Source organism: Condylura cristata, unplaced genomic scaffold (genome assembly GCF_000260355.1).
Source record: "Condylura cristata isolate star-nosed mole 26May11 unplaced genomic scaffold, ConCri1.0 scaffold00024, whole genome shotgun sequence".
In the NCBI taxonomy this organism is placed as follows: Eukaryota; Metazoa; Chordata; class Mammalia; order Eulipotyphla; family Talpidae; genus Condylura; species Condylura cristata.
The window spans coordinates 25,622,669-25,639,254 of NW_004567125.1; the positions used below are offsets into that span (position 1 = coordinate 25,622,669).

At 43.1% G+C, this 16,586-nt stretch overlaps 1 protein-coding gene across 1 annotated transcript in view; it reads right to left on the reverse strand.

Annotated features, from left to right (window-relative positions):
• NMNAT2 (nicotinamide nucleotide adenylyltransferase 2) overlaps window positions 1-16,586 on the reverse strand; it is a 151,364-nt gene that overhangs the window by 34,299 nt on the left and 100,479 nt on the right. The window contains exon 2 of the mRNA XM_004688553.2: window positions 602-690. Coding sequence (XP_004688610.1) covers window positions 602-690 — 89 coding nt within the window. The remainder of the gene's footprint in view (window positions 1-601; window positions 691-16,586) is intronic.

Below are 16,586 nucleotides of genomic sequence, written 5' to 3' on the forward strand. Positions count from 1 at the left end.
TTTTTTTTTTTTTAAGATCAGTGCAAAGTCAGTGAAAGGATTCACCAGAGACAGAGTGGGGAGCAGGGCAGGCAGATCGAGGAAGTACACTGCTGAGGGGAACAGTGGGCGGGTCAGGAGAGGTCTGCCATGCCATGTGGATCACCTCCAGGGCAGGGATCGAACTCATGTTGAAGTGGCTTTCGCTTCTTAGTGCTGTACCTTAACCAGATGTGCCACCAGGGAGGAGTCTGTGGTACATTTTTAGAGAGGAAAAGATTAAATTCTGCATTGCCTTGCTCTAGCATCAGAATATCTTCACGTCAGGACAACTTAGTACTAGAAGACTCTTCTGTCAAGAATAATTACATTCTTAACGTCAATGACTCACTGTTCCTACCTATATAAACTAAATTCAAATGTGTTGATTGGAACAGCTCCCCGACAGTAAAACCTGTCCAGCTGTCTCTTGGGTTTGAATCCTCACTTTGATTATCTAATAAATTCTTTGTCTGACAAACATTGAAGCTTTCTTTCCAGTTAACAAAAGAAATGGGAAGAGGGATGTTTCAGGTTGAAAGACTTCAGGTAGAAGTAGGAGAGAACAGAAGAAAGAACCCACCTGCTTTCCGTAGGAGTCATGGACAGGAGAGACAATGCCGCCAATCACAATAAACCTTCCAGTTTTGTGCAGATAATCCCTGGCTCTTTCTAATCAAGATAAGAAAAGTACATATTACAAAGAGGAAAGGAGTAGATACAGTAATGACTGAAATTAATATGGTCATCTCCGTAAGGATTATTTTTGCCATTGAAATAGAAAGTGTCAATTTCAAGTAAACACTGGAGATTCCACAAGTTGTGGAACCAAACTTCAGCCCCCAAAGCAAAAGGATTTAGAACTCATGAGGAATTAGTTAGTCTTAAACGTCCTCTATGAATGAGCCCATCTGTTTAGAGGCATTTAAAACAAGCACCTCACAAAAGCCATTAGAGCCTTTAGGTTGGAATTTGCCCCTATTATCACTTGTAGGAATTCCAAAGTGGGGGAGTATTTTTTTTAAAAGCCTCCTTATCATATGAAAGGTGTGCTGATTGCCTTATAGTTACTCCAGAAAAAAAAACACAAAAACAAATTAAAAGATTCTTTTAGATAATTAGGGAGAATTAGCAATCAAACCAGAAAGTCACTGTCATCATAGTTGAGAAAATTTCAGCCAGAGAAGCCCAATTTCACTTTCACGAGAAAGGGTGGCAAACTAGGAAAGGAATGAAAATGTGGGTTCTCTCTTACTTCCAAGGAGGATCCTTGTACAAATCCGTGGATCCTGTGCATTTATTCCTGAGGAAACGTGGCATGGGGGTCTATGTCAGGAACCCAGTGTAAAGGGGGGTGGGAACTTGTTTGCAAAGCTGGCTGTGTGGTCTACAAGCAAGTTTCCAAGATTACCTTGCCACTGCACTCTTAAAACTTAAAAATAATTCTGCTCACATTTAACATTTTTACTTTCAATGTGAAATTCCTTGGGGTTTAAAAAATCATTAATAGATTTCATTTAAAAATTAATATGCACAGGTTTAGATTTACCAAATAATTGAACAGAGAGTCCAAAGAGTTCCATTTCCTCAGGCTCCAACTCCTTCTCTACCCCATCCCCAACACTATTCCCCTCAGTGTTTTATGGTACAATGGAAAGTTGGACACCAGGGCTAACAAGAAGCAGGTTTACTTGCACTGGTGCTGACTCAGCAGATTCAAGTAGAGGTTGAGCCCAGGCGCTTATATACACCTTTAGTTTGTACAAGATTCCGGGTAGGTTTGCACTGGCAGCTGTACATGGTCAGATATAACATGGCTACAAGCCAAGAAATGAGTTAGGTGGTTGCACACCGAGGAGTAAGTAAAAGGTCAGTGAAAGGTTCAGCACAGAAAGGAGGACACGAAGAGATAGCCAGGCCAGTATAACCAATGGTAGGTTTATTTCCACGCTCCCAGGCCAGGCTCACTGACCTCAGAGAGAGTTGAGGTCAAAGAAGTTACACTGAGGGGAGGGTAAGAGGGGTCGTGATAGGCCTAGGTAGGGAGTTGAAACGGCCAGGTGGAAAATTCTGACAAGGAACTGTGTAACAGGGTGGTCCCTAGGAAGAGGGGAAGTTCCAGGTTCCCTGCCTCACCCAGAAGGAGGGTGGAGCTGAGCAGAGAAAAAGGAGAGAAGTGGAGGAGAGAAGAGAAGGAATCAGAGAGAGGAGAATGAAGCTGGATGGAGAACAAGAAGGAAACCTGAGGAAATCACACAGAGCAGCAAGCATGTGATGAAGAAACCGGGCTTGTTTCCTGACCCTGGACTGGTTAAGGCAGATGTGGGTGAGATACCTGTAGGGAGGTGACCATGGCAGTGTTTATATTGATTTTGATTTTGCTCTTTTCCTCCCAGGCTTGTCTGGCCATTTCTGACCCTTTTCCATGGGTCCCGGCCAGAAGGTGCTTTAGTCTTGTGGCAGCTTTCAGGCCTTGCTTTGGGCCAATCCCTTTTGGGTGGACTTTTGCCCACGAGGGGATGGGTAACTTCAGGTGTTTGATTTAGAAATCTATTCTTTGTGTTCCATATTGTATATTCACTGTATTAAAGTCCTTTTGCATTAAAGTTTTATATGTTTTGTCTTGACGCGGCGGATGGCAGAACCCACTTAGAGCAGGCAAGTTTGGGGCTTCAGGGGTGCCCCTCTCTCCCTGTCTTGTAACAACTGGAACTTCTTACTTCTTTTCTGCCCCAGCTTGAGTTAAACAGTGGTGACAAACAAGTCGTGAGGTTATCGCACCTGACTATGTGCTTCAGCTTGGGGCAGCTGCTCCTTCCGTGTGCCTAAGTTTGGCCGGTGCCTGCGCCTTACAGTCAGTAGTCACAGAACCTCCCTGCACCCAGGTCCCTCCTTTTCTCATGGTGAACATCTGACGTAAAGCAAGATTCACACCAGGAACTAAGCTGCAGACCAGGAACAGAGCAAAAGGTCAGTTCCAAGCTGCTTATCTCAGGTCATCATGCCTCACTAGCCTTACTATCTTGCATTAGTGTTGTACATTTGTTTACACTTGATGTAACCAAATACTGACAAGCTACTATTAATTGAAAGCTATAGCTTACATGAAGATTCCCTCTTTGTGTGGTAGAGCGCTACAGGTTTTGACAAATACCTAATGACGTGCGTCCATTACAGTTTCCTAGAGGATATTTTCTCCACCCTCAAAATCCACTGAGCTCCACTTTTTCATCCTTCTCTCTCCTGTGATGGTTGTTCTTTTTACTGTTTCAAGAACCTTATTTTTCCCAAAATACCAAATAGTCATACACCATGTAGCCACTTCAGACTGACTTCCTCCACTGGCAACCCACACTTAGGTTTTCTCCATGCCTTTTTGAAATAGAATTCATCTCCGCAGAAGAGGGAGGAGCGTCGAAGCACAGTGAACTGGCACCATTTTCCCCACTGCCACTTACTGGGATTACAAGTCCCAGTGGTCCAAGAACAGAACTTCCTGAATGGTAGCTGGGTAGGAACAAGGTGGATATATAAATAGAGGGGAACTTGGAAGAAAAAATGGAGGAAACACATGGAGGAGAAACATGTAGCGACACTTGGAAGTGGTACTTGGAAGAGACATGTGGGTGAAAGACAGGTGGAGAGGCTGCTGCTGGTCCTTGGTAGAGACAATAGGAGCAGTATCTTGACTTCATGTTGGATGATGTGCTACATTTTTAATTTCTAGGTTTTTCCTCTGTCCCAGCTCTCCTGGACCTGTCTATGTCCTTTCTTGTGGCTCCCGTTCAGAAGTTACCTCAGACTTGTGACAAGTCTCAGCAGCCTGCTTCAGGCTAACCTTGTTTAGCTGGGCATTTATTTGCCCATGATGAGGGATAATTTGGAAGTTTTATTGAGAATCTGTTATTTGTAATCCTTTCTCTCTATATCCCTCCCCCCACACACAACAGTTCTAGAAAGACTTTGCACTCAGAATGTGCTTCTTTTGTCTTTGAGCAGACCACCCCCCCCCGCCCCGCTTTTAGAGTGTGCAGCCCTTAATAGTCTGGGTTCCCTGGATACCCTCTTGGTCATGCACTAACAAATTTAATATAAGATATGGTGGCTACAATTGATAAGCAACTGTACTGTATAACTGGAATTTGCTGAGGTAGAATTTAAATGCCCTCATGCACAGATAAGTATGTGAGGTCAGGGGTGGGTTCATTAACTATCTGGGTGGATTACTTTCACAGCACATACATATATCAAATCACCAGATGCACATTTGAAATATCTTACAATTCTGTATGACAATTACATCTCAATAAAGCTGAAATTTAAAAAAAATTCTGGAGTCTTTTCTTGAAAACAGAAAAAGGGCCTCAATATTTATTTATGCATACATTCCAGTTCATTTTATGAAGTCAGTCTTATACTGCTCTGAAACCAGGCAGAGTACAAGCATGTAAAAATCATTAACAAAGTATTAGAAAATAGTATCCCAACTATATATAGAAAATATTCATACTATTGTTACAGGGCAGGGAAAGGGGCACCCTTAAGTCCCCAAATCTGCCTGTTCTAAATAGGTTCTGCCGTCCACCATAACAAGACAAAACATATAAGACCTTCAATGGAAAGGAACTTTAATACAATTAGTGTGCAAAACAGGAAAGACAAAGAATATAGTTTCTAAATCAAACACCCAAGTTACCCATCCCCTTGTGGGTAAAAGTTTACCCAAGAGGGATTGGCCCAAAGCAAGGCCTGAAAGCCCACCACAAGTCTAAAGCATTTTCTGGTAGGGACACATAGAAAAGAGTCAGAAATGGCCAGACAGAGGAAAATATCAGAGGAAAATAGCAAAATCAAAATCAAGATAAACACTGCCATAGTCAACCTCCCTACAATTATTTCCCCTAAATCTGTTTCAACCAGTCCAGGACCAAGAAACAAGAGCCACTTCTTCACATGTCTCTCTGCTCCCTGTGCCTCCCTCTGGTCACCTCGTGGCTTTCCATCCTGCTTCTGTCCTCCTCAGTCTCCTTTCTAGATTCTTCTCTACTCAGCTTTGCCTTCCTTTGGTTGGGGCAGGGAACCTCCCCTTTTCCTGGAGACCACCCTGTTACATTATGACCATATGACATGTATCCCACCAGAGATGTAAGTCTGTTTCAATATTCTAAAATTATTCTTTTTAAAAAATGTTTATTTATTTATGCATACAGAACTAACTGGGGTAACAGGCCAGAGGTGCAGGGGCGGTGAGAGGATTCACCAGAGATAGAGTGGGGAGCAGGACAGGCAGATCAACGAAGTACACTGCTGAGGGGAGTAGCAGGTGAGACAGGAGAGGTCTGCTGCGCCATGTGGGTCACCTCTGGGGCCGGAGGTGGGACTCGCACTGAAACGGCTGTGGCTAGCTTGCAGTACTGCTTCCTAACCCATTGTACCATGAGGAAGGGCCTCAATATTCTAAAATTATTCTATGTAATACAGCATGTTAATAAAAATCACATGATTATAACAACTGATGCAGATAGAGCAGTTGACAGAATACAATAGTTATTCATAATAAAAGCTCTCTCAAAACTAGCAGTAGGAAGGAAATATCTCAACATGACAAAGGACAACTATTAGAAAAAAAAAAACCTATAGCAGTGGCCTCACTGGTGGTGCAAAGGGTTAAGTCTCAGTGCTATGAAGCTATCAGCAGCCACTGAAGCATGAGTTTGATACCCGACCAAGGAGCTGACTCACATTGTGCAGCAGACCTCTCCGGTCTCATCCACTGCTCCCCTCAGCAGTGTATATAAGTAGATCTGCTGGTCCTGCTTCCCACTCTATCTCTGGTGAATCCTTTTAACCCACTCCCACACCTCTGGCTTACACCCTAATTCCTGTATGTAAAAATAAATAAATCTTTATCAAAAAAAAAAAAAAGCCTACCGCAGACATGACACTTAATGGCAAAAAACTGAATGGTTTCTCCCCAAGATCAGGACAAAGCAAGAATGTCTCATCCCCCCCACTGCTAGTCAGGGCACTACAGGAAATTCTAGCTAGACCTATAAGGTAAGACAAGGAAATAAGAGGCATACAGACCAAAAGTGGTAAAAATGCCTATTTATCCATTTGCACATGGCATGATAGTGTACTGAGAAATCCCAAGAACTCGACAAGGAAGATCCTAGAATGAATGAGTGAATTCAGCAAAACCATAAGCTGCAAGTTCAGCATAGGACGATCAACTCTATTTCTCTATGCTAGCAATAAACCTTTGAAAATTGAAATTTAAAAATGTCAGACTATTTTAAAAATGGAAGTACATAGGTATAAATATAAAGTATGTATTTATAAGCATATAAGTATATCTATATAGATAGAATTTGCATATTAAAAACAGCAAAATCCTGAGGAAATAAATCGTAAGTAAATATAGAGACATTCTTTGTTTGTGAATTAGAAGATTCATTATTGTGGCCCTCCCTAGTGGCTCAGTGGGTTAAGTCTCAGAACTATGAAGCTACTTGCTGCAGCCACTGAAACAAGAGTTGGATCCCCCCACCAGGGAGGTGACCCACATGGCACAGCAATCCTCTTCTGACCTGCCTGGTGCTCCCCTCAGCAGCGTATTTCAGTACATCTGCCTATGGAACTCCCCACCTTGTCTCTGGTGAAATCTCTCACCCCTGGCACCTCTGGCCTGTATGGCAGTTCTTATATGTATAAATAAATCAATCTAAAAAAAAAGATGATTCATTATTGTAAAGATGTTAGTTTTCCCCAAATTAATATATAAACATAATGTGCTTCCTATCAAAATCCCAGTAAGATTTTTTTTTGTCTAAATAAAGACAAAATGATTTTAAAATTGGTATAGAAAGGTAAGGGTATTAGAAGAGTTAAAACTTGTTATTAAAAAAAAAATAAAGTAGGACGATCAATCTATCCAAGTCAAAACTGAGTATGTAGCTCTAGTAATCAAGACTATGAGGTATTGGCAGAGAGATATTCAAAGATCAATGAAATAGACTCGGAATCTAGAAATAGCCTCTCACAAAGATGGCCAACAGCATTTTAACAAAGGTGCAAGAATAATTGAAGAAAGGAAGGACGGTCAATAAAATGGTGTTAGAACACCTGACCAGTCATAGGCAAAAACAAAACCCCTACCTACACCTTCTGCCATAGACACGAGTTAATTTGCAACAGGTTGAATGTAAAGCTATAAAACTTTAGGTGAAAATATGGGGAAAACCTTTGGGTTCAGCGTTTGGTTAAGGCTTCAGACACTATAGAAAAACATGGCGTGTAAAAGAAAAAAATCCAGTGCAAAGGACTTTGCCAAATGGAAAACTTTCACTCTGTGAAAGACCATATTAAAAGGACGAGAAGACATGTTACAGACTGAGAGAAAATAGTTGTAATCCCTATATCAGAAAACTCATATCTAGAAGATAGACAAAGTCTTCAAAATACAACAGTAGGAAAAATACCTAATAATCCCATGAAACAATGGATTATAAAAAAAAAATGAAATGGTTCACCAATGAGGGCGCATGGCTGGTAAATGAACAGATGAAATTAGAAAAATAGAAATTAAAATCAGGATAGGACGTCACTATTTACCTAGAGAAGATTTAGAGGGAAAAGTAGTGACAGTAGCAAAAGTAGGATGTGGTGATCGGCTCTCTCATACAATGCCAGGGGCAGTGTAAGAGCGCCGTGTAAGAGAGCAAGCTACTTTGAAAAGTAGTTTGGTAGTTGGCGTAGGCCAAACATCTCACACCGTCCAACAAAGTCCGGGTATGAGGGGGGGCCCCTGAAAAGTCAGGCTCCTCCTGGATCTCTTTGTTTTGTTTTGGCCACTCCTGTATTTGCAACCATTTTTGCATTTGGATGCATTTGATGAAGTAAAAATTGATTTTACATTTGGCTCTTCTAATAAAGCAACTGGCTATCACTGTAAAGTTAATACAGCAAAATTAGACAGTGCTAAAGACATACTGTGATAACATGTTCCTGTCCAAACCAATACTGCAAACTCCCGCATTCCACTACCATCCAGATGTACACATTAAATTAAGCTCCGGAGGAAAAAATTTTGGGAACCAAAAAGCTTAAGCCTTTGTTGTTCGGCCTTCAGCTCTCCTATCTCTCTTAACGAGTGACTTGGTGATGGGAAACCCGCGGGGATTACAATTAAGATGGAAAAAAAAAAATGTACAAAATGATGTAAAAATAAACTGTTGTAAAATTAAAAAAAAAAAAAGGATCCTTAGAAATTAGCAATAAAAGAAGCTTTCCTTTTGTTTTGCTAACCTTTTATCATATGATAAATAGAAATGTTAGTTATAATTATATATATTGATCTGCCTGCTTTATCATTAGTAAATTGTTTGCCAGCTGCAAAAAAAGTAGTAGTAATAATAGTAATAACATTTTGCTTGTCAGCAGTGTTTTTCTTCAAAAATGATAAGTGTTATAGACTTGGCTAAAGATCAACAGACTTCAAACTGTTCTTAGGAATATATGATAGTTGTTATTTTTTTTTTTTTTACTCAATGCATATGCTGATGTAATCCCACTGCTTGAAAACATAAAAATAAAAAAGAGCTGCCGAGACTAGCAGACGACACTTGCACCTGAACGAGTGTTTGTGACCCTCATTCACCTTCACCGAGGCCATCATTTCCTACAGGAACCTCTGTCACCCCAATTGCTGGAGCTGGTCTCTGGCAGGTAGTGTCCCAAAAAATGAAGCACACATTTACCAAATGAACCAGCCATTTCACTCCTGAGAATTTATCCCAAAGACATAAAAATTTATATCTACATAAAAACCTGGGCATGATTGTCCACATCAGCTTTTATTTGCACTACCCAGATACAATTAACCACCAAAACATCTAGCAATAAGTAAATGGCTAAAATGCTGGTGCAGTTACAGCAGGAAATACTACTTAGCAATAAAAAGGAAGAACAAATAGTACATGTAGCTATCTGGGTGGCTCTTCAGTTCATCAAACCAAATGAAAAGAAAAAGTTGATCTCAACTGGTAACATTATATGATTCCGTTTATACAGTAGTCTCAAAAATTGCATAAGTTACTGACTGCTAAGGGTGGAAGGGAAGTAGTGAATGTAGGTGAGTGTAATCATAAAGAGACCTTTGTGATGACAACTAGGTCTATATCTGACTGTGTTGTTTACACAAATCTATACATGACAAAATGAAATATTTCTATATATAAACTTTATACCAATGTCAATTTCTTCTTTTTTTTTGAAGATTGATATATTTATGCATACAAGAACTGGGGTGCAGGCCAGAGGTGTCGGGAGTGAGAGGAGTCACCAGAGACAGAGTGGGGAGCAGGACAGTTGGATCCTCTGAAATACACTGCTGAGGGAGCAGTGAGCAAAACAGGAGAGGTCTGCTGTGCCATGTGGGCCAGCTCCCTGGCTGGGGATTGAACTCCTGATGCAGTGACTGCTGATAGCTTCATAGTGCTGTGCTTTATTTACCACTTGTGTCACCAGAGAGGCCCTTCTTCTTCTTGACATTGGCTAATAGTTACATAAAAACTAAACACCCAAGGAAATGGGGGAAGTGCACATGGAACTACTCTATAATACCTTTGCAACTTTTTATGTATCTACAATTTCAAAATAGAGGGGTTTTAGAAGTCCAGGGTCAACCATGAAACACTACAATTTTAAGGTGTGCAAACCCCGCAAATGGCAAATCAACTGGGGGCAGGTTGGGCCCTTTTGGAACTTAATCCTGCCCATCCTTTTCCATTTTTACAGCTGTCCAGATTCCCAGATTTGAGAGTGTCATGACTTGCAAGGTGTTTTCCAAAGCAGTGTTTCTCAAAAGTACACGTGAATCCCCTGGGGATCTTACTAGAATATGAATTCTGACTAGTGGTCTAGGTGGGGCCTGAAATCAGGGTGAGGCTTTGGGTGAACTCAAGTACAAGGTCAGATCCTGTCTTCACCAAAAATTACGATATTTTGTTCATCGTGGGTTTTTGCATTAATTTTGGCTCTTGAACGTTATTATTTATCTTGACTGCCAAGTTTTGGACAACCCCTTAAATCTGATGCTGAATGGGGCTGTGCAACCTTCTTTTACACTGCTCCCTGTAAGAAGCTTCCAAATGTTACTGGTCTACAGACTCTATTTTGAGTAGGAACAGATCATTCAAAAGACAGAGAGGGCAACCCCTGCTATGTCAAGGTACCCACAAAAGAAGTGCTTTTTCTACTCCCACTCCGCTAACACATCCATTTGGCATGGCAAGGGTGTTTCTGGACATTGGCCAGTGACCCGCTGGCCAAGCTGTAGTTAGAGCACTGGAATTTAGTTTCATGCCAGACTTCCAAGGTGTGGTCTATTTTTGTCCATCAGCTCTACTCCAAGGCACAGATCCAAATCACTCTAATATTTTACACGGAGGTCCAATCTGCCCTTCATTTGGCTACCCTCTTTGTCTCTATTCTTACAGAGGAGAACCCCAAGGCAGACCACACTCATTCTGGGCCATTTGGAACCAACAGCCTATGCTGGACCCAACAGCCAAGGACACAAAACAACACAGGTGTAGCACAACACAGACATAGAAAGTATCTCTATTTTCTATATATAGTTAGATTCTCTGGGTTACTACAATGCTTTGTCCATTAATGATAATTCATGGCACACACTCACCTGCCTGCTGGCTACTCAGAGAACCCGGACAGCAGGTGCATACTCTCCTCTCCCAAGGAGTTAAGGGCAGAAATGCTGTGCCCAGAGCTTTGAAATTAACTCAATTTTCCCTTTTCCGCTGCAATTAGAATTGATTCTTTGGTGTTGCATTCACCAGTGGAGCTGCTTGAATTTTCCTTCTTTGTGAATTTCACAAAAGGGGTCTGAATCTGTAAAAACTCTAAATAGTGGAAGCACTGGATGATGTAGGAAAAATCAGGCTTTGAATCACTAAGGAGGGTTATTCCTCAGGGCGGGGGTGGGGACGTAAAACAAATTATTTTAAAGGGACCATCCTGTGACCTACCACACTGAATCTTGGGCATTCACCGACAAAGATTTAATGAGTGTTTATTGCGGTCAAGGCTCTGTGCCAAGTGCTGTAAGGGACATGGAGAAATAAAAGACACAGTCCTCACCTCCAGGGAGCTTGGGTTTTCAAGGCAGGGCCGCCGCATATTTTCCTCAGATAATTGATACCAAAATGAACTTCCCAGATATTAAATGATATAGGACTTCAGGGGAGAAAATGATCCCCATGGGGTGGAGTGGCCTAGGACGCTGTCCCAGAACAGAGGAAGCTTGAGCTTCGGCCTGACAGCAGAGAAGAAAGTTCATTCAGCCACATAATTTAATTTTCTGGATTCTGGTTCTTTGACCTCTGGACCCAGATCCTGGAAGGGGTACCCATCCCAGTGTTAGCCAATTCCTAGACACAGTAAATTATTCGCCTTTGAGCATAGCTTTCAAATGAGTGCTTAGCCAGTGCAGAGCCAACACCCTCAACCACCACCTCCACCTGGTTCTCATGCTCGGAGTCAACTTTCTCCTGCCCTAGTTACCCGGGACCAGGTACCAGGCAGCAGCCCGCTGAGTAGGGGAGCAGCAGAAATGATTTAAAATAGCCAATCACAAGCATGCTCACTTGTCCTGCCCCTCCCTTCCTGTGGAAACCACGATAAAGGCTCTTGTCCATATCCCCCTGGTACCTCTGCCTCCCGCCTGGCCCTGGTGTGTCTCCTGGGCCCCCAGGCTGTGGCGGGTCCCCTCCTCTTGGGATCTGGGAGAACCATTCCTTTTGTAAGGGCAACCATCTCCTGATCTGTTGACATTACCTCCCCTAAATAATATTAAAACCTGCATTTTTTAAGTCAGCTGGAAAAAGACACACATTCTATGACTTCACTCCTGCGTGAAACATAAAGAAATAAAACAAACAAATGAACGACATCAGCTGCAGGGGAGCAAAAGTCTGCCACCTAAAAATACATCTTTGGTAAAAGGATGGTTTCATGGGAGGGTCTCTGAAGGCTGAGTAGAGGTTGCTTTTGAAAAAGACATTTACATGTAAGTTTCTCTCTTCAAGGGCATCTCCCTGACTGTACTGGGAAAACTTCATCTCCTTACCTCTTTCCAGGGGAAAGGCAGCAGTTTACTGTGCCTTCCTCAGGAAACTCCTTAACCAACCTTCCCCTCTGACTCCCCAAATGTCCCTGCCTTTAGCTAAACTATTTAAGATGGAGTCTGAAATCATGTGGTGAGTTGGTCATGAGTCACTCCCATGTGTACAGAAGGTGTGCATGTTATCTTTAAACTTCATTTTGACTCGTTCACTTAGCAATCTATCTGATGCTTATTTGATTATTTGCCAACCCATAGGAACCAAGGGGTTAAGCCTCAGCACTATGAAGCTGTGTCACCAGCCACTGCATCATGAGTTCAATCCCTGTCCAGAAAGGTGACCCACATGGCATGGTAAACCTCTCCTGCCTCACCTGCTGCTCCCCTCAGCAGTGTATTTCAGTAGATCCATCTGTTCTGCTCCCTACAATGTCTCTGGTAAATCCTTTCACCAGCCATACCTCTGGTCTACACCCCAGCTCTTGTATGCATAAATAAGTCTTTAAATAAAATTAAAAATAAACATTTAGTTGGGAGGTTCCTCAAACTGCTAAACATGGGGCTTCCAGCAATCCCACTCCTCGGTATCTACCCAGCAATCCCACTCCTAGGTATTTACCCAAAGACACAAAAACACTGATGCAAAAGATACCTGCACCCCCATGTTTATTGCTGCTTTATTCATAACTGGAAAGACATGGAAACAGCCCAAATGCCCAAAAGTAGATGACTGGATTAAAAAGATGTGGTACATATACACAATGGAATATTACTCAGCTACCAAAAATAATAAACACATGCCTTTTGCAGCAACATGGATGGAGCTGGAGAAGATCATGCTTAGTGAAATAAGCCAGAAAGAAAGGGAAAAATACCGGATGGTTTTACTTATAACAGGAGTATAAGGGAGCAGGCGAGAAAATAATGATAATGATGAACAGCTATATACCAGAGACATTTTGTGGGGGTGAAGAGAGGAATGGGATCAAAAGTGGTGGAGGGAGGGAAGTGCACTGGACTATGGTGATGGCACACGGGTGATTTGGTCATGGGAAGCCCACAGGGATTACAACTGAGATGGAAAAAGGCACAAAATGATGTAAAAATAGACTATTATATATTTTTAAAAAATAAACATTTAGCCTATTAGACCAATTAATGAAGGAGACGGGAAGGGGCAAGAGAATGGGTCAGTCAGGTATAAGGAGTCAGTTGTATGGTGAAGGATAGAATTGAATTTTCAGGCATGAGCCTAACGTAGTAGGTACATATGTTGATTTATAACAATGCATACCTGAAACTTAAATAATGTCATAATGCAAGATCACTTCAATAAAAAAACTAAAATAGAAGGAAAGGAGGGGAAAGCCTTGCATGTTAAGACAGAAGGAAGTCATTCATTTCAGAGGACACACGTGAGTGGATAGAGAGGTAAGGGATGGCACCTGCAGGCGCTCTGGAAGCAGGACTTGGCTTTCTTTACATGAAAAGCAACAGTAACATGTCTTCCACTGTCATCAGAGTGTCTCAACCTCTCACACACAACCTGGAGCGCCTCTCTGGATCTTCCTCCAGCCCCGGGAAGCAGGCAGCAAAGCAATCACATCCTCCTTATGTGGGTGAAACTCAGCACGGCCCTCTGCTAGAGCTGCCAACCTAAGCCGTGAAGCCATTTTTCAAGTCAGGTTTCTGCTTGCATCTGTGGTCCCTGATATTGATCTACAGGCGGCTGTGGCCACACCATGTCCTCCTTGGACACAATTAGCTGAATAGGCTCGGGAAGCCCCTCTAGTAAGTGCAGCCTGGTATTGGACTTTCTCTCCACTGGGAGCAATTTGCTTTGCTCTTCCTCCCTCCAACCTGTCCTCCCACTTTGGCAGAACTGGGGGAGATGTGAATTCACCAGCACGATAACCTCTCCCCCCCTTCCCAAACTTTACCCATAACTACAGGTAGAGGCAATGAAATATGAAGCCCTTTGAGGTTATGGGGCCACACTTTTTTCTTCACAGTAAAGGTAATTTCATAGCCCTGTTTTTCTGACTCAGGAGGATAGGGGATAGAAGTTACATATTCCAAGGGGATGAGCGGGTCCATTCTTTTGAGGGGATGACAATATGCCCAGGTCTGGTGGCAGTATCTACCATCCCCAAAATATGTCTCTGGCACAAGTACTATTTCATACATAGCAGGGGGGCCTGGATGCTGGCTGGAGGTTGCCCTTTTATAAGAGGCATCTGTAGGAATAAAGGAAAATCTCCCTTGCTGAGGATAGCTTCCCCACTGCATCAGGAAGACCTCGTCTCTTTACCTCTTGTCAATGGCGAAGGCAGCAAAGGCTGTCCTGTGGTTGTGCCTTTTTTAGTGTCTTCCCACAGCTGACCTGCTTGTCCCCAACCCACCCCCAACATCCCTTCCCTCAGCTGTATTTATTTAAAATGGCGACTAAGGCCTGTTTTGGAGCAACTCTGTTTTTTTGTTTGTTTGTTTTGTTTTGTTTTGTTTTAAAGATTTATTTATTCATACAGAATTGGGGTACAGGCCAGAGATGCGGAGGGTGAGAGGATTCACCAGAGACAGAGTGGGGAGCAGAACAGGCAGATCCTTGAAGTACACTGCTGAGGGGAGCAGCGGGCGGGTCAGGAGAGGTCTGCCACGCCATGTGGTCACCTCCGGGGCAGGTGGGGATCGACTCATGCGGAAGTGGCTTTAGCTTCCTAGTGCTGTGCTTTAACCCGCTGTGCCACCCGGGTGGGCCACGACTCTGTTTTGCTGAACTTCTACCATGTATCTGCAGGGCGTAAAACTCTGACTTGTCTTTGGCAGAAGGTTGATTTCATGGAGGAGTCTCTGAAGGTTGGATGAAGGTTACTCTTGAAAAAGATGTTTACAGGGCCCTCCCTGGTGGCGCAAGTGTTAAAGCACAGCACTGAAAGCTACTGTAGCCTCCGCAGCCCGAATTCAATCCCCAGCCAGGGAGCTGACTTACATGGCGCAGCAACCTTCTCCTGACCCACCCGCTGCTCCCCTCAGCAGTGTATTTCAGTCCATCTGCCTGTCCTACTTCCCACTCTGTCCCTCGTGAATCGTCTCACCACCCCCATGCCCCTCCACCCCCGCCCCTCTGGCCTGTACCTTAGTTTTTGTATGTATAAATAAATACATCTTTTAAAAAGAAGAAGAAAAATATGTTTAGATAAAGCTTCTGTAATGGTGTGTAACAGGAAGGCCTACTCTCTTTACCCCTTTTCCACAGAAAAGGCCAACTTGATCTACATGCCCTTGCCTCTGTGCTTTCCCTGTTGTCTCCCTAAATGACCATCCCTTCCTATCTCCCTCCCGCTACCACAAAATCCTTCTGTCTTGTCTATTTCAGATGGCGCCTCTCAAGCCAAGTGCTGCATTCCCTCATTGTCGACAGAAGGTATATATGTTATTATTAAACTGTTTCGTTTTTTGTCAGTCTGTCAGCTATTTATTTGGTTACTTGTCAGCCTAGGTGAACTCAAAGGGGCAGAGGAGAAAGTCCAGCCCTCCCTAGTCTCTATGCCCAAGGGCTGGCCAGGTGTGCCATGCATCTGAGGATCAGGCTAAGGTCCCCGAATGAACTATATAGAGCACCCCTGTAAACCTTGAGACGTCCACTGGACACACAAAGTCCACTTCGCTGTCCCTCTACCAGCTGCCCCACTCCCATGCCACATGCCACATGTCTTAACTCACCAAAGAAAGTAACAAAGGCTTCAGAACTCCTGGCATGACTGGGTCTTCGTTAGTTCCTGGATTCTCATTCATCCATGTAGCTTTTGTAACCACTGCTACTTGCAAAACTTGAACCAGCTGTCAGAATAGCATGGGGAACACAGCCGCTCCTGCCTCTGTAACACATCTAATTTGCTCCACTACCTCTTCTAGCTCAGGAGAATTCGTGTCCCTTGGCCTTTTCAGCAGGGGAATGATTTATGACCCTCATTTTCCACAACTGTCACTTCTGACAGACTGTACTGGGGGGAGCTGCTCCTAGGTCCCAGCCAGGACATGCCATGCACCTGTCAAATTTTCTTCTCTGGAAAAGCTTTCCAGATCCCCCCACTCCCACCCCACCATTTCCAAACCAGGCCGCAAGCTTCTTGGAATTCACCCACTGTTGAAAAAGATTTTTTTCTATTTAGTTCTTCAGAAATGAAAAGCTAAATATATACATAAAAAACATGACATGAACTGGTTTCCCCTCTAGTGAGAATCATAAACACATGAGAGAATTATTTTAGAAATCCACAGACTGCAGAACTAAATATAACCAGGTGGGTGGGTGGACTGAGGGGGGGGGGCGGCGATACAGTGGAAGGTGATGGGAAAGAAATAAAGGGAAGTGGACCCATAATGCTCATGACCACCATGGCCTCACATTCAGCTGAGAAGTCTC